Here is an 18,561-nt window from a genome sequence, read left to right on the forward strand (position 1 = left end):
TTACCTCTTTTCCACTAGGTCCTGGGCACACAGCTATGAAAAATACATGGTTACAATACATAGTTACATTAAGGGAACAGGGTTATACATTATATACAAGACATTGCATGCAAAATTAAAGATAATATATGTTATAGGCATATGTAACAGTTACAAACCAGATTAAAATGTGCAATAGAATATATCCTTATTCATTCTGCTGCGTGTTATCTGTTCACCTATTTTGAAATGTCTCACCTACACGATAGCTTTATATCAAGAAATAAGTAACACTGATTTTAAAATAACAATGCCTTCGAAACGATCCTGGGCAGGGATTACCTTTCCTATTGTATAATTTTGTGTGTATTATTCTGTGTAATGTACTATTCTTTTGTAAAGCGTTACGTACATTGGTAGCACGATATAAATAAAAATATACAGACATACAAAACATCCATTTGCCAGGAAAGTATCAGCAATCCCTCTATCTATGGTTTTCCCCCTGTGGCTTCTTCGGGAGGGTGCCGGGACTTCTCTGACACATTTGATAATGGTGGATATTTTATCCTTAAAGACACAATCTTTTCATTTTATTAAATAAGTTATTAAATGTTAAAAATACATTGTAATTTGCTATAAGGTCACTGTAGATTAGAGTAGGGTTCCAAAGGTTTTAACCCTTTGCGTGTCAGAATGCCGCAGCACCACCGGAACTTAACAGTCTCGTGACCGCGGTGTCACAGAGGACACGAAGGGAAGAGAATTTCCTCATCTTCTGCTCTCCTGTCAGCCAGATCGCCCCTAGAAATACCAGCTTTAAAGCCATGACATACAAATTAAAAAATGTGCGCTACCTGTATAACTCAATTAAATGTGAAATAGAAAGCGGTGCATGTGAGCAAACTTACAATGTATTAAATAATACACGTGTTACGACAAATGTAACACTAATCAGATAATATAAATACCAATGTTTCAAAAATATGATACAACACAAGAAAAAAGAGTTCCTTCAATTTTCCAATTTAACACCAAAAAATAAAAATGTGTTTAAGTCAATACCTACAGAAATTGAAGCCCAACTGTCCAGACTTAGAGTATCAGAGAAGCACAATATAATTGCAAAAAGTGATAGATTTACTTAAATAATAGTGGATCAGATATATAGGTAGAGAAACTGGATCACCAAACTTGATCTCTGGGGTAGCGGTAACATCATAGAATGAAACCCACATCTGGGTAAGAAATCTAAAAACAAAAAGCGCATGCCCTCATAGTGCAATCAAATTTTATATTTAACTAGCTGATATACCCGGCGTTGCCCGGGATCTAATTTTCCTGCTCCCCCTCTGTCTCCACTCCACTCCCCCGTTCACAGCTCCCTTCCCCTCCCCCCCACCCCATTCACAGCGCCACACATCACTCTCCGCCCCCCTGCACCTCACATCACTCTCCACACCCTGTAACTCACATCACTCCCCCACCTGAACCTCACATCACTGTCCCCCCCTGCATCGGACATCACTGTCCCCCCCCTGCACCGGACAGCACTCTCCCCCCATTATCATTGTCCCCCCCCTGCACCAGACAGCACTCTACCCGCCCCTGCACCCCACAGCACTCTCCCCCCTCCACCCCACATCACTGCCCCCCACCTGCACCGGACAGCACACTCCCCCCCCTGCATCCCCCTGTCCCCGGCACTTGTCCCCCCCCATCACATCACTCTCCCCCCCTGTACCTGACATCACTGCCCCCCCCGCACCTCACATCAGTGTGCCCCCCCCCCACACATCACTCTCCCCCCCTGCAGCTCACTTCTGTCTCCCCCCTGCACCTCAAATACTCCCCCCCCCCCTGCACCGGACAGCACGGTGCCCGCGGGGGTGGTGAGAAACGCCAGTGGAGGTGACGTGTTGTCCCCCCCCCCGTTGCCGCCAATCGTTCCTCCCCCTTCCTCCCCCCCCCCCCCTCCCGCTGAGTGGGGCTAGCCGCGGGGTGAGAAGCGCCGGGGGAGGTTACAGTGTGGCTAGGCGCGGGGTGAGATGCGCCGGGGGAGCTTATCTGCAGTGAGGAGAAGCGGCCGAGTGAGGAGTATTGAAGATTGCCTGTGAGCCCGTGTGTGATGTCACCCCGCCCCTCAGCCAATGGGAGAGCTTGCCAGCAAGAGGGGCCAACCAATCACAAAAGCCACAAACCCACAGACAAACATTTCAGAGATATATATATATATAGAAAAGATCACAAGAATCATAGTGCAAAAGAGCACTAAGATAAGGAAAAAAGTAGCAGGTAAAAACAAAGTAACAAATCCAGTGACAAAAGTAACAAGATATTGCCCTTACTATGTGCCACTAGATCAGAAGCAAAGTAGCAATGTCTTTTAGATCCTCCCCAGCAGTTGTCTCTCTGATGGAATCCTGGAGCAACGTCTTTGCCTTCTGTGTCTTGGGGGGGTGTATCTAGCCAAACTGCGTAATGCGTGAGTCCGTCTCAATGCGTTTCATTGCAAAGCATGTGAAACTGATGAACTCATCTATGTACGTTTCTTTATATACTACTTTTACGCATTACGCAGTTTGGCTAGATACACGCCTCGAACCACAGAAGACAGACGTTGTTCCAGGATTCCATCAGACACAGCTGGTAGTTGCCACCGGGGAAGATCTAAGACACTGCTACTTTGCTTTTGATCTAATGGCACATACTAAGGGCAATATCTTGTTACTTTGTTTTTACCTGTTATTTATTTTATTCTTTTCTTAGTGCTCTGTTGCACTATGATCCTTGTGATAATTTCTATTAAATATAACTCCTCGGGTGCATGTCCCGCACCTCAACAGATGCTTCCAATGCTGTGAAATGTTCATCCATAGATCGCAAAACTAAACAGCACTACAGTGGACTTGGATTAATGAAGTGAAAAAATATTTATTATAGATGATCGACATTTCAATCCATAAATTGGTCCTTTATCAAGATAATCTTGATAAAGGTCCAAGTTTTGGATTGAAATTTCGATCATCTAGAATAAGTATTTTTCACTTTTTTAAACCAAGTCCTCTGTGGTGCAATTTTATTCTACCATCTATAGATGAACATTTAACAACCCACATCATGGGGCACTCAAGTGCTGAAAACCCCTGGTCTATGATTAACCGGTTCATTGCTGGTGGCTGCGGTATTGCATTACTCTATCTGTACATACCTATGCAGAGTGTTGCAGAATATTCCATAGTGACTGATATGTATTCTCTTGTTTTGTACCAAGAGGTCAGTCTGTTAGTCTCTGCTGTATGTTCTGGCATGTCAACAATCCCAAGCAGACACTGGGAGCAAAATGCATTAAACTATACAGTGCACGCACATAATATGATAAACATGGTTATTTACAATTCAAAATGCCTTGAAGCTCTCACTTTGCTGTTTACACTCCTTCACTCCAAGAAAGGACAGTCCTCGAGACCTGAAGGGTTTAAACCAGGCCTGCACAACTCCAGTCCTTGAGGGCCGCAAACAGGCCAGGTTTTCAGGATAACCTTACATCAGCACAGCTGGCTCAATTAGTGGCTCAGTCATACTGAGCCACCAATTGAGCCAGCTGTGCTGAAGTAGGGATATCCTGAAAACCTGGCCTGTTTGCAGCCCTCGAGGACTGGAGTTGTGCAGGCCTGATTTAAAATAATATTTCTCTGGTTATAGGCATGTCATCCAATACAGGACTTCTGTCACGCAATTACCACAAAGTCCTACACACAGATAGCAGTTTGAACAGATTAGCTATGTAACTTTTGCACAATAGGCAGGTGGTACGGTCCACATACTCCTCACCCGCCTCCACTAATACACTCACTCATAACCTTTGCCCAACTTTTTGTACCTACACAAGTACACATATTGACATATTAAGCACTCTTTGAATGGTCAGTGGTATATCAAATTGATAATGTAATATATATTACTAGCTGGTATACCCGGCGTTGCCCGGGATGTAAATTCGTAATAGGTAGTATTATTTATAAATGGTGGAACAATAGGTTGAGTATTTGTTGGAAAGGTTGGATAATAATGTTGAAAAGAAAGATGGAAGAAAATGTAATACAATGTTGTATAAAAAATGGTTTATTGTAAACACACCACAGTACAATGTATATTTTGGTGACATAAATGATGTAAAAATGTGAGGTGTGTGTCCTGCTAGGGTGTGAGCGTGTGTGTGAGGCGGCGGCTGGGTGTTCAGTACGGGTGGCGCGTGGGTAGTGAGTGCTGGCTGTGGGTCGGGGTCTTTCTAGGGTGTGAGGCGGCGGGTGCGTGGCGAGTGCGGGCGACAGCTGGTCAGTGATGTTGTTGCATAGGGGCATGAGGCGGCAGGTGTGTGTCGAGTGTGTGGGGTGGGTGAGAGGCGGCGGGTGTCTGTTCAGTGCGTGCGGCAGCTGTGTGGCGCAGGGGTGTTAGCGGTGGGCGGGTGAAAGGCAGAAGGGCGGGTGGGCGAAAGGCAGGAGGGCGGGCGAAAGGTGGTGAGGGGAGGTGAAGCGGGGGCGGAGGGAAGGTGATGGGGGGGGGGGGAAGGTGGAGGAAGGGGGGAGGTGGAGGAAGAGGGGAGAGGTGGGGGGGGGTGAGGGGAGGTGGTGAAGGACGGGGGAGGTGAAGGACGGGGGGGGGGGAGGCGGCAAATGAGGTGAAGGGAGGAAGTGGGGGGGGGGGGTGCGGGAGGTGAGGTGACAATTAATGTATCATGTGGCTGCTTGCTCCCTCTTCCCCCACTGCCTGTCCCGTCCCCCCCCCGAAACCTTCCGTCTGTTGTGGACGTCTGCAGACGGGGGCGCATGCATGCGTCGGCCGCTCCCTCACCCGTCCGCCCGCTCCCACGTGGATCTGAGGCGGGAGGCAGCGTGTTGTGGCCGCTGTCCGCTCCCCCGCTGACTCTAGCGGCCGGGGTGTGAGCTTGGAGGCAATGCGGGAAGGGCGGTCGGAGGCACAGGGGTTTTGCGCTGGGAGGCGTAGGGGTTGGAGGCCCCGGCGGCAGAGGTGTGCGCTGGGAGGGGAGACACAGGGGTTTGAGGCAGTGGGAGGCACAGGGGTTTGAGGCAGCGGGAGGGGTGTGTGCTGGGAGGGGAGGTGGCGGTTTAGTTACTTACCTGGGCGGGAGGAGGAGGTGTGTGTGGGTGTCACTGTTAGACCACACCGGCCAATGAGAGGTGTGCGGGGGCGGGCGGGCCAAGAGAGCCATCTCATTGGCCTGAGGCGGAGTGACGGGCCAAAGGTCCAATGTGATTGCCCCTAGGGACAGGACAGACAGACAAACACACATACGACGGTTTGAGAAATAAATATATATATAGATATAGATTCAGGCCAAGAAGAGGTTAATCATCCGGAGAAAGGAAATGGACACAAAACATAAAACCTGCACACACTTTATTGCTTTGATTAATACATAAGGCACCGTGTACGTATCTGTGTGAGGAGGATATTACTGGAAACTTCCCCCAAGTAGCAAGGGGGGGGGAAGCAAATAAGACACTGCACCATAACGTCCAATCGAGACAGTGCCTGCATTTTCTGAGAAGCCAAACGCTGAGATACACATGGGATAAACACATACAGCTTCCCATGTCGCAGTTGACTTTTCAGACATCCGAAGGTGCCACAGCTGCTCCATTTCCAAACATATCCAGCAACTACAAAGCAGAGTTGCAGAAGGTACATGGAGCTATAAAACATTCAATGAGAGCATCAGTGGTTCTAGGTAAAATTTTAGCAGAAGCCTTGCAAACACGTTTCTGGGGACCAGTCCTGGGGGAGTGTTTTACCATGCTCACAGAGCAGGTTCTGCTTCACTGCAACAGATCTCTGCACAGACGCTGCCCGTGTGTGACATAAGTCACACAGATATTTAACCTGTCCCGAGGCAAAAAAATTAGCAGCTCTTAAGACTGTCTCAGTGATGAACGTGGCATACTGGTGTTATAAGGGAGGAGCAGCACACAGAGGGGCCCCAACACAAGCAGCCCTGAGTACACTGAAGAAGCCCTACAAACACACGCGCTTCTTTGTACAGGTCTTGGGGGCTGCAGGCAGTGCTGCTTGGGATGGGCTCAGGGGGGGAAATCAGTGTGCTGAAATAAAGAAAAAAAAAAAAAGGGATGTGAAAAATAAAAATGTAAAACTGATAAAAACTGCACATACGGTAGCAGCAGAAAGAGTGTGCAAGCCAGAGAGCGACATGAAGAGGGTAGAAAGGGATTATTTAGCGCACACAGTTTAGAAACACTTTTCAAGTCCTGAAGCTTACATAACCCTTCAATTTCATATTCCCCACCCCTTTATGCAACCACTTTGAGATATATCAATTTGTTGATTATGATTAAAAAATGAATCCATTAAGAGATACCTATCACTTTGCCTAGTAATACTCTCCGCCTGCAGTGTCACCCATCAGGTATTTCATATCCCTAATGCCCGTTACAGAAGGGCAACCAGCGTTTGGGACTCTAATTAGTAATGTTTATGAACCGCCACAGCATTTGTCAGTGTGCTTTTTATTAGGGGAATGTTGTCTCATGGTATCAATGAGCAAACATTTAACCTTCAGTAACAACACGAAATGCAGCAGAGCAAAAGGGGAATTATTATTTACTATGAGTAAGTACCCCTCACCCCACCACCTCAAACTGTGACTAAACCAATAGGCACAAGGAGGCCCCTTAGGTGTTCGGTTTCATTTGGGCCCCTGAAAGCGTTAACATGCCTTAACTTGCTCTGCTCCCCTGTGCTCTCCCAAACCGCCAGTATATCACAGAAACATAACAAGGTCTTTACAACGAGTTTTGGAGAAAGCCGCCAGGATACTCGCGAACACGAGGTCAGGGGACTGCGCAGCATCCACCGCCATATGGATCCCGTGGCGCTGGTAATACGCCACCAACGGCGATGTCATTGTGTGGTACGCGTCCAGCCGTGACTTCAGGGTGGCCTCATTATCATCAGAGCGTCGGATCAGCTGCTCCCCGGTCACCTGAAGGAGGGGAAACGGTCAAGAGATCACTCTTTACAAGTTCTTGCATTTATCACAGTGATGCACATATTAAATCCACTGCTTCCCCCCCCCCCCTGCCCCATGGTATCTTACTGTCTCTCACTGCGCTTATTAGATAGTAAACTCTCTGGAGAAGGTTCTCTCTTCCCTATATCTGCTGCTTATATCCCTGCATAGCAAGTGCACCCCTGGATGTCCGTGCTGGCACACGGGACACTCACATCGTCCTTCATAGGTTCCTTTGGAGGGTTGAACTCCTCATGGTACGAACGGCCGCTGGTAGGGTGAATCAGCCTGTTATAATGAAGGAGACGACAAGTTCAGAAAGGAGAGGCAGCGTGTGTATGGGGAGGAAAGGATGGAAAGAGGCATTGGATGGGGCTACCTTCCACAGATCCGGCGCACAAGCAGAGAGTCGTCTACACTGAACTCAATGACAGAATCCAGCTTCTCCTGACGCTTCTCCAGGAGATCATCTAGCTAAGGGTGGGAGGGAGAGAAGAGAAAAAGGAGAGTTATAAAGAGAACCCCTTTGATGACAGATACATGCAGGCGATACATGCAATTCTGGCAGTGGAGGAGTTAGCCGAGAAGTGCTCGCTCTCCCCTGCAGGTTTATAGAGAGCTCTTGTTACCATTTCTGCCTGTTTCACGGTGCGTGGGAATCCATCCAGGAGGAAGCCCTTCTGACAGGGGGGGGTGTCCAGGTTCTTCTCAATCAGCTCCACCACCATTTCATCACTGACCTAGGGACATACGGACACCTTCACACAGTCCCTTCTCTCACACAGGGATACGAAGCCCTACCCCTCACAAAACACATGGACCCTTTTCTTTTACAAACTCACCAGCTTCCCAGCATCCATGGTGGCCTTCAGACGTGTCCCCAACGCTGTCCCCGATGCCACCATGGCCCTAAGCATGTCACCGGTCGCAAGGTGGCACACACAGAACTTCTCTGCCAGCTTCGGAGCCTGCAAGGGAAGAAGAGTTGCAGGGACACCAGATCAAAAAGGCAGGAACAGTGACAGGTGCTGCGTGTGAGTGACATGGTCACCAGAGGGCGATATTGTGTAGTAAGATTTTTTTTTTTTGCTTTAGATTATGTAGTGCGTAATAATCGATAGTTGTTTAAGCTGTAATCAGACGTATATACACAACCCTTGCCCTCGTCACATTTCCCTCAAACAGCAATCACAACCTGATCTGACAGCGCTCTAAGCTACTCTCTCCTTTAAGGAGCGGCACCTCTAACAGGAATTCCTAAAAGGTCACGTCTTATGTTCTCTGAAAGCTGTCACACCACAGAGCAGGTATACTAGGAAATAGACCCCTGCTTCAGCTAATCGTAATAGGTCAGTGGCGGTGGTGCTCATCTGGGTTAGATTAAGGATATAACAGAAAGAGGACCCCCTAAGGGGTGGGTGTGTACCCCGTACAAACACCAAGGAGGGTTTGTTAGTAATCCTAATGAAATGTGATAAGGAATCCACTACAAATGGTGGTGAAAGGGGGGTGCTGACTGGGAGTAGGAAATATAGTGGGAAGAAGTAGATAAAAGCTGCCTATTGTGTCGCACTAGACGAACACCCCTATTCGGGCTTAAAGTCACATTTTATTAACACATTAAATTAAAATATATATGTAGTGGAGTAAACACGAAACAAACCAAAGTAAAGTAATGTAAAAACAAATTAAAACGAGGAGAGAAGTCGGGCTGCTAAATCAGAACGCCAATATTCTTGGGTGGAAAAACACAGCTGTTAACTCAATTGATTGGTCCCAATTATACTATTGAATTGTGATTACGGCTGGTTTTCTAGATGCCCCAATGCGTCTGAAATGATCCTAGATGCAGAAAAAAGGGGGCCCTACTATTCTGTAAGGGTTGATATGTGGTGGTGTGTGAGAATACCTTATACCGACATTAGATTCTCTGGTTACTTATTGTTGTCCAGCTGGATCATATACCTTAAGAAAAGTGGTGAGTCAGAGTACCTTCTCACATTCTTATCACCAGAAATACAGGTTCAATAGGCAAGAACCTGTAGATCTGTTGTGTATACTTATATTATATGCAGGTTGTTTTGTTTGCTGTAGGCACTAGACCTGTATGATTCCTTGCTGAAATATAGCTCTAAGGCCGAGCTTATAGTGCGCGCGATGGCGACGCCCGCAAGTGTTATAATTTAACTTTCAGCGACGTCGCTGGCGACCTGGCCATTGATTGGTTCAGATGCTGTCACATGTGGTGACAGCCTCTGAAAAATCAATTTTAAATTGGCTTCAGGAATTCGCGTCGCTCCGCGCCCATTATAAGCACACACGACGGCGGCAATGCTTTTGTTTTCAGGCGACATCGTGTCGCCGGCACTATGAGCGCAGCCCAAGATACAATGTGCCCAAACCCCTGCTCACATAGATATCACCAGAGGAACAGGTGCAAAGTTAGGCCGCGCTTATAGTGCGCGCGATGAATGACGTCACCCGTTGCTGCTAGCGAAAGTTGCAATTCGCTTTCTGCCGACGACGCAGGCGACCAGGTCTTTGATTGGTTCAGAGGCTGTCATGTGGCGACAGCCTCTGAAAAATCAAATTTGACCGGCTTCAGAAATTCACGTTGCGCTTACTATAAGTGCACGCGACGGCGGCAATACATTTGTTTTGCTGCGACGTTGCGTCGCCGGCACTATAAGCGCAGCCTTGGAACCTGTAGGTCTGTTTAGTGAGCTAGTAGCAACTAGTATCAAAGCAATCCTGTACGTAGGGTACGTCCAGCGTCACTTATCGGAGAGGTCGGGTGCGATGTCCAGTCAGAGCGTTTCGGAGCCTTCATTCGTGGGAAGCACAACACTGACTGATCCTACATGCAGCTATATACTTAAATTATATATCGTTGTATATATTGTCTCGTGCTACCAATACTATCCAGCATGAAGTTATAAGAGTTAAAGACTAGAGACTCTACGTACAGGATTGCTTTGAGTTAACAGCTATGTCCACACATGCAGTTAATACCTCGATCACCACACTATATATACATACTGCCTTTGAGATCCCTTTACTAGTATAAGCAAATGATAGTGCTATTAATACAGCAGACAATAGAGATCGGTAGCCTCTGTGGTGGTTATATATAGCCCTATACAATAATAAAGCCAATGGCTAGGGTGCAAGCAGTATGTATGAAGACTTGGGTCTGTTGGTTGATGTTGCTTCCTACCATCAGATTAGAACGAATAGGAACAGATAGGGATCAGTACTCTTTATTTTAGGCACATGGTGCCCTCTAGCAAAAAGGTTGATAATCTGCTATAATACAAACGTAAAATCTCTGCAGCATAGGATGAAAAGTGAATACAGTGCATATAGCAGCCATATTCACAAAATGGGAGCAGTGCCTCTGCCTCAAATAAGCAATGACTGCCTAGATATGAACCTTCAATTGTTAGAGCAGCTGATGGGGCTTGAAATTCAGCTGCTCTGCTTGATACAAATACATCTCCAAAATAGTTAATGGCAACTGTTGCTGTAAAAGCTACAAATGTCTCACTCTCAAGGTGAGACAGTAGGTAGTACCATGCACAATCACATTACCCCACTGATACATCGTGCAGATCTCGATCTATCCCTCTCCATGGACCCGGCCTTACAATTGAAGACACGCGTCTCCATGCCAACGGTCGTCAAATGACGCAGTGGGTCATGTCACATGTCCTAGTGGCGTCATTTGACGCTGCGTTGTCTTGGAGACGAGTGGACACGGAAGCCGGGTATGTGAGCCATGCCCCCCCCCAAAAGTATTGTCCCCCAGCTTGCGCACCACTGCCTTAGAGGGTACTGATCCCTATTGTCTGAGCTTGATAGTGTAACATCAAGTGTACCAAACACCCCACAGAGCAGCTGTATTGACAGCATGTTTATATGCTCCTAGATTTGAAGGGATCTAAGCAACAATATTGTGTTATTCACTACTAGGTGCGAACATACAGTTCACACAGGAATAGCAGGACACTGCTATTCAGTTTCTCCCATTCCCCTCAGCACATTTGTGGGGTTACACGGTTATTTTATTTGGTACATTCCTACTAGGAGCCCAGGACTGTACTGTAGCGCATAGCGCCATAGATACACACACCAGATCCCAGTACCTACCCGAGTACTGAATTATTAATCTCTCCCGCGTTGTTCGATATTAATATTTTAAATTATTTTTCTAAATAAAGTTTATTAATCTACTATCGTTTATCATCTAGTAGGGTGGTAGAGTGCCCGCAACTGGGTTATCTTTTTCTTGTTTAGTTGACACCACAGAGCAGATATGTGAAACACACACACACACACACACACACACACACACACACACACACACACACACACACACACACGATATGTCACATCATATGGTGTCCCACACACGCCACAGGGCATGTACCATCGCAAGGAGTCACACAAATTCGAAATGCCACAACGTATGACACACACAGCACGCCAATGTGTCACACAAACACACACACACACCATCACAAGGAGTCACACAAATATGTCTTTCCGGGGGAGCGCCACGCTCCTAGAACACACTGCCATTGGGTGGAATCCATGACCCCTCAGTAAATGGCACTGCAGGGCCCCACGGGGGAGACAGGAGACTGACACACACTGTATGGAGCAGCGGCATACAGGGCCCTAGCTCTACCCGTGTCACTGCCTCCCCACGCAGCTCCCTGTGACCGGAGCGAGTGAGACTAGGCCCCCAAATTACCTGTGTCCCCTTCCCAGCCCCGGGCGGCCCCAGCAGGATGGCCCGGATCCCGTCCCGCACGGACTCCCGCGCCCGTTCTGCCACCTCTCTCGGTGCCATGATCCCTCAACTCCCGACAGGCTCCGCGAGAGCAGCACACGCCAGCAGCAGGCACAGCCTATTCTACCATGATTGGCCGGGGCTAGTGACAGGATCTCAGTTTGCAACGTGCCCATTGGGTAAAAAACACATCAGTCACATGCCGTATTTAGCCAGGAAACCAAGGATTGGACGTTAACCAGGGAGAGGGGCGGGGCCTAAAGAGCGGGAAGCGGAAAGGCACACAAGGTGTCCTACCTAGAGAGCAGCAGGGACACGTGACGTGTCGTAAAAGGAACACGTGGCTCCAGCTGGGCGGGGCAATGAATAACTAAGGACCAATCAGCGTCATTATTATAATTCTACTGAGTGATTATTACTATTATCAATGGTATCACTGATTATTGTGCACAAAAACGAAAAGAAGACAAACACAGATCTCTTAAGGTATATTAGGCCACAAGCCCCTATCCCTACTTACAACTAAAGAAATTGTAGTGCAGCACAGAGAATTACAAGGGTAAGTAATAGATGTCACCACAACGGAAGACACTGTCCCAGCCCTGTATGTGTCCGTAGAACACAACAAGTGAATACCGTAAATCACTTTGTGGTGTTCGGATGTCCTTCCCAGTGATAGTTCGTCAGGGTTCTGTAGAGGAGATATTGTTCATTAGAGGGACCTCTGCAGAGGTGAAAAGTGGGAGTGCTTGCAAGCTAAGTATTTACCCTTGTCCCGTATGCAGGTCACGTGCTCCTACGTGTGCCGTATGTGACAGTCTGCAATACTGATAATAATGATGTGATAATACTGATGGTATAATTATATATGTAGTCAGGTCACCTGATGGCTACTATCCTGCCCTTGGGTTGGCAGTAAACCCTGGTACAATCAGGTTGCCAGTAGTTGATATGGGGTTTCCCCCACTGAGGAGCTGTATTTGAGTGACAGCGGAAGGCGATGACTTCAGGCCTTGGCATGACCAATCATGAGCCAGACCTGGTGCCCTCCTTCTGGCAGTACTTAAAGGCAGGACCGCCCTAAATTTGTTGGATTTTGTCCTTCCTCACTGAGGAAGGCAGGTTGCACAGTAGAAAGGCTGTGATTGGGCCTTCTCCAGTCCTCTTCCCCTTGGGGGAGAGTGAGTGTGGACCATACCTCTGCCTCTGCTAGAGAGGTGGGGAAGAGCTAGGACGGCTGCGGGTGCCCTTGGCTTGTAGTGACGGTCCAGGGATCATCCTTGAGTGAAAAGCTGAGAGTACTGCATCGAGCAGAACTTGCCTTGTTCCTCTAACAGTACAGAAGAGTAATAAACCCGTTCCTGTTGTTATACCTCCTGCCTGGTGTGTGACCTTACTGGGGGGATAGGTAATAAGTTCTACCGTGCGAGATCACCTTCAGCTCCTGGAGTCTACGGCAGATGGAGGCGCTGCACTGCTAAAGAGATATGTGGGGTATGAACCCCAGAAGCCTAGTCCTGTTTCCCCACTACCATCGGTGGACAACTCAGCCCTCCTGCTACCAGCAGGTATCATGCACCACACGACCAGTAATGGCCAAATCTCCCACCGGGTGAGGGAAACACCGTTACATATAATTATCACACTAGTAACAATAAACAGTGATAAGCAGATTACCAATGCTCAAGCCAATAGTCTGGAAAATTTGTAATGATGAGGATAAAATGTTTTGTAATCTTCAAAGAGCTGGGTTACTCAGCCCTTCAAAGTTCTACCAGAGAACCTCAAAATATGTGCACAAAAACGAAAAGAAGACAAACACAGATATCTTAAGGTATATTCAAAGGTATATTAGGCCACAAGCCCCTATCCTTACTTACAAGTAAAGAAATTGTAGTGCAGCACAGAGAATTACAAGGGTAAGTAATAGATGTAGTCACCACAACGGAAGACACTGTCCCTGCCCTGTATGTGTCCGTAGAACACAACAAGTGAATACCGTAAATCACTTTGTGGTGTTCGGATGTCCTTCCCAGTGATAGCTCGTCAGGAGCAGCCAGTTGGGATCCGCGTCTCGGGAACGCTGCAGTCGCCCGCAACAGCAGGGCTCCCCGCGCTGTGATCCTCTGGTTGTCTTCCGGATTCTCGCGCCAAACACTGACGTTTAGCGTCTGACGTCGATTGCGTCACCACTGGCCGTATGCCAGGAAAAAACTTACAGTCCTGGCTACAGTCCTCTGAAAAGAATGTACGGTGCCACCTAGCGAACCCTACGCGTTTCGCTTGTTCCTAAAACTTCGTCGGGGTGGTGGCTGTATCTCTTCCTAATTTTTATATACTGTTGCTAATGACCACAATTAGACAATTTAACTACATAATAAAGTGCCATAGTTTAAAGTGCACTGGAGAAAACATACTAATTTCATACATCTAAACATTAATATAAGAATTTAAAACAGTGAACTTAATATGACATCCTAACTTAATACATCAATAATATTAAATAACATTTTTATTAAAATTAAGGTTACAATATTAAAGAATCAATCATAGACATTTAAAGGAAAGGGACAATATCTACATTTTAATTTAATCCATTAGGTACTCGTGTGCAAATTGTAAATCCATTGTTCATTCTGCATTAGTTTTTTATTTCAGTCCCCCCTCTAATATGTGGGGGTATTTGCTCAAGACCAATGAATTTAAATGAGTTAAGTCACTGTCATGATTTAATAACAAATGTTTCAGAAGATAATGTAGTTTTTTATTTTGTTGCAAATATTTCTTAGCGTTCTTTATATTGTTTACATGTTCTTTTATTCTCACATGCAGTTCTCTTTTGGTTTTGCCTACACAATCAAGGCCACAGGCAAATGAGATCTTGTAGACTATATATTTAGACTTACAATTTATAAATGTCTCAATTTTATTCATCTTTCCTGATAGCAAGGGAAATTCCTTTTGTGGATCCATATACAGTATTTGCATATAACGCAGTTATTGCATTTGTAGTTCCCCAGCGGTTTAGTGGTTAACCAACTAATACAGCTATTTTGTTTGAGATCTTCTTTGAGTAAACTTGGACTGAGTATGTTCTTAAGGGATAGAGACTTCCTAAAACAAATTTTCGGTTTATTTTCAACAGTGCTTCCTAATATCGGATCTTTTTTAATGATGTTCCAATGTTTTGTTAGCGCTTTTGGTATTTTATAATGCATTGGATTATATATATTTTTTATAACCAATGGGTTATTATTGTTCTGATAGCTCTTACTTTTGTCATCTTTTTTAACTTTTTTCTTAAGCAAGATATTTCTATCTATCTTACATGTTCTTTCCAATGCAGTTTCTACTACTTTCTGGTCATAACCTCTTTATATGAACTTGACCTTGAGATCCTCTGCTTGTTGGACAAAGCTTTGGTTTTGAGAATTGTTCAGTTTATAAACGTAGGACTTGTCCGTACGGGATTGTTTGAATCCATTTTGTATGGTAATTGCTCCCGGGACATAATTACGTACAGGCACACACTTCCTTAAAATAAGTGCAAGTGTGTAAATGCCCATTATCGTGAAATATACAATTGTGGAGTTTTTTCTTTATAACTGAGTGTTATGTTTCCTGACAAACCACTCTTTGATAAAGCGCCTTGAGTGTGAAACATGTCAGAGTTTTTGTCAGGACTTTGTCCCTATGTACCTTTAACCCAATAAATCCTTGAAAGAAATTCCTGTGTCCCATGTTGGATTGGTGAGGCTGTGCTCCGGTTCCTGGAGACGCTGCAAAGGTCTGCATATACCTACTCCCTCCGGCATCTGTGGAGTGAGGCTCCATGCTCAATGGAGGGGTTGCACGGCTTGTGAACAACCTGACGTTCACAGAGGAAGTGCATCTACATCCACTTTGCAGTTAGGAGCCCTGCTATGAGCTAGCCCGCACGACTGGGGATTACATATTTCCTTGGAGTGACGGATGACCGCACGGTGATCCCCTTCCCTGCTACTGCAGTGGCTTTTGGCCCCTGGGATCCTCTGAGCGAAGTTTTCGTGCGGACGCAAGGTTTTGGATTCTTGGAAGCTGTCAGAGACTTAGCTGTGGTCCGTGAGTAGCAAACTACAACAGTCTTGTGCTGAATGAGATCAGCCAGTTGTTAGTTAAGCCACATTATATCTATTTCTATAGAGACATTGTTTTATATGTATACACTCATATCCAATGGCCTGCACTCCTATCTTGAGACACAGGTGAAGACCTCATTTAGATCTATTTATCTGTTCTACAGCGCCTCCAGTGATACACCTTTTTTGTTTTTTTTTGGAGCACCGGATTAATGTGCTTTGTATAGTTCATTACCTTCTATTCTTAGGGTGACCAGATTTTCAAACTGAAAAACCGGGACACTTAAAAAAAATTATTTATAAAAACAATGTACATCACGTCACGCCCCCCTTTGCCATAACAACGAGACACTAACGTCAGGCGGTGACATGTTGCCATGACAATGTGGCATCACGTGATGCCTCATCACCATAATGCATCTCGTTGTCATGTCAACTTAATGCCGCGTGACGTCACGGAGCGGCTCGTTGTTATGGCAATGTGCATTACGTGACATCGCGCAGCCATGTTGATGGATTTTGGAGGGGAGGATACAGCCAAAGGCAAGATAAATATATAATAAAAAGATCTAAAAAAAATGTATCTCCGGGTTAACCTTCAATAGAAGGTGGCAACCCTGGCTGAAGTGTGTGTTTCTGTATACAGAGGTTGGCCCTGCAGTGTGTGTGTGTTTGTGTGTATAGAGGTGGGGGCTCCAGTGTGTGCGTTTGTGTGTATAGAGGTGGCCCTGCAGTGTGTGTTTCTGTATACAGAGGTGGGCCCTGCAGTGTGCGTTTCTGTGTACAGAGGTGGGCCCTGCAGTGTGCGTTTGTGTGTATAGAGGTGGGCCCTGCAGTGTGCGTACAGAGGTGGGGGCTGCAGTGTGCGTTTGTGTGTATAGAGGTGGGGGCGGCAGTGTGCGTTTGTGTGTACAGAGGTGGGGGCTGCAGTGTGCGCTTGTGTGTACAGAGGTGGAGGCTGCAGTGTGCATGTGTGTACAGAGGTGGGGGCTGCAGTGTGCGTTTTCGTGTACAGAAATGGGGGCTGCAGTGTGCGTTTGTGTTTACAGAGGTGGGGGCAGCAGTGTGCGTTTGTGTGTGTATAGAGGTGGGCCCTGCAGTGTGCGTATAGAGGTAGGGGCTGCAGTGTGCGTTTGTGTGTACAGAGGTGGGGGCAGCAGTGTGCGTTTGTGTGAGTATAGAGGTGGGCCCTGCAGTGTGCGTATAGCGGTGGGGGCTGCAGTGTGCGTTTGTGTGTATAGAGATGGGCCCTGCAGTGTGCGTATAGAGGTGGGGGCTGCAGTGTGCGTTTGTGTGTATAGAGGTGGGGGCTGCAGTGTGCGTTTGTGTGTACAGAGGTGGGGGCTGCAGTGTGCACAGAGATGGGGGCTGCAGTGTGCGCTTGTGTATACAGAGGTGGGGGCTGCAGTGTGCGTTTGTGTGTACAGAGGTGGGGGCTGCAGTGTGCGTTTGTGTGTACAGAAATGGGGGCTGCAGTGTGCGTTTGTGTGTACAGAGGTAGGGGCAGCAGTGTGCGTTTGTGTGTACAGAGGTGGGCCCTGCAGTGTGCGTATAGAGGTGGGGGCTGCAGTGTGCGTTTGTGTGTATAGAGGTAGGGGCTGCAGTGTGTGTATAGAGGTGGGGGCTGCAGTGTGCGTTTGTGTGTACAGAGGTGGGGGCTGCAGTGTGCGTTTGTGTGTAAAGAGGTGGGGGCTGCAGTGTGCGTTTGTGTGTACAGAAATGGGGGCTGCAGTGTGCGTTTGTGTGTACAGAGGTGGGGGCAGCAGTGTGCGTTTGTGTGTACAGTAGTGGCGGCAGCAGTGTGCGTTTGTGTGTACAGAGGTGGGGGCAGCAGTGTGCGTTTGTGTGTACAGAAATGGGGACTGCAGTGTGCGTTTGTGTGTACAGAAGTGGGCCCTGCAGTGTGCGTTTGTGTGTATAGAGGTGGGCCCTGCAGTGTGCGTATAGAGGTGGGGGCTGCAGTGTGCGTTTGTGTGTATAGAGGTGGGGGCTGCAGTGTGTGTATAGAGATGGGGGCTGCAGTGTGCGTTTGTTTGTACAGAGGTGGGGGCTGCAGTGTGCGTTTGTGTGTACAGAGGTGGGGGCTGCAGTGTGCGTTTGTGTGTACAGAAATGGGGGCTGCAGTGTGCGTTTGTGTTTACAGAGGTGGGGGCAGCAGTGTGCGTTTGTGTGTATAGAGGTGGGCCCTGCAGTGTGCGTATAGAGGTGGGGGCTGCAGTGTGCATTTGTGTGTATAGAGGTAGGGGCTGCAGTGTGTGTATAGAGGGGGGGGCTGCAGTGTGCGTTTGTGTATACAGAGGTGGGGGCTGCAGTGTGCGCTTGTGTACAGAGGTGGGGGCTGCAGTGTGTGCTTGTGTGTACAGAGGTGGGGGCTGCAGTGTGCGTTTGTGTGTACAGAAATGGGGGCTGCAGTTTGCGTTTGTGTGTACAGAGGTGGGGGCAGCAGTGTGCGTTTGTGTGTACAGTAGTGGCGGCAGCAGTGTGCGTTTGTGTGTACAGAGGTGGGGGCAGCAGTGTGCGTTTGTGTGTAATCACACAAGTCAAAAAAGGATTGTATAAATAAATACATATTATATACCGGTATTAATAAGTTATTAATGTGAATTAACTATATAAGGAGC

General features: G+C 47.1%; 1 protein-coding gene across 2 annotated transcripts; it reads right to left on the reverse strand.

The window, feature by feature from the left end:
- Nucleotides 1-5,383: 5,383 nt before the first annotated feature.
- On the reverse strand, nucleotides 5,384-11,939 carry AK2 (adenylate kinase 2). Of its 2 annotated transcripts, XM_075604720.1 has the most exons (7): nucleotides 11,784-11,939; nucleotides 7,870-7,995; nucleotides 7,657-7,767; nucleotides 7,407-7,501; nucleotides 7,243-7,315; nucleotides 6,805-7,000; nucleotides 5,384-6,101 (listed from the first exon to the last, which is right to left on the reverse strand). In XM_075604720.1, exons 1-7 carry the CDS (start codon nucleotides 11,880-11,882, stop codon nucleotides 6,094-6,096), a joined length of 708 nt encoding a protein of 235 aa, XP_075460835.1. In that variant the 5' UTR covers nucleotides 11,883-11,939; the 3' UTR covers nucleotides 5,384-6,093. The 2 variants fall into 2 exon arrangements, with proteins under 2 accessions (XP_075460835.1, XP_075460834.1); XM_075604719.1 differs by lacking the exon at nucleotides 5,384-6,101 and having other exon boundaries at nucleotides 6,509-7,000.
- Nucleotides 11,940-18,561: the final 6,622 nt, after the last annotated feature.

The sequence above is a fragment of the Ascaphus truei genome, chromosome 6 (assembly GCF_040206685.1).
Source record: "Ascaphus truei isolate aAscTru1 chromosome 6, aAscTru1.hap1, whole genome shotgun sequence".
Classification (NCBI taxonomy): Eukaryota; Metazoa; Chordata; class Amphibia; order Anura; family Ascaphidae; genus Ascaphus; species Ascaphus truei.

Bases quoted from the DNA above. Each gene is read 5' to 3' on its own strand.
- AK2 (XM_075604719.1), bottom strand. From the start codon at position 11,882: ATGGCACCGAGAGAGGTGGCAGAACGGGCGCGGGAGTCCGTGCGGGAC. The intron at 7,502-7,656 runs GTAACAAGAGCT...TCCCACCCTTAG, and splicing joins CCGTGAAACAGGCAGAAATG to CTAGATGATCTCCTGGAGAA. The intron at 7,001-7,242 runs GTGAGTGTCCCG...CCCCTCCTTCAG, and splicing joins AGGAACCTATGAAGGACGAT to GTGACCGGGGAGCAGCTGAT.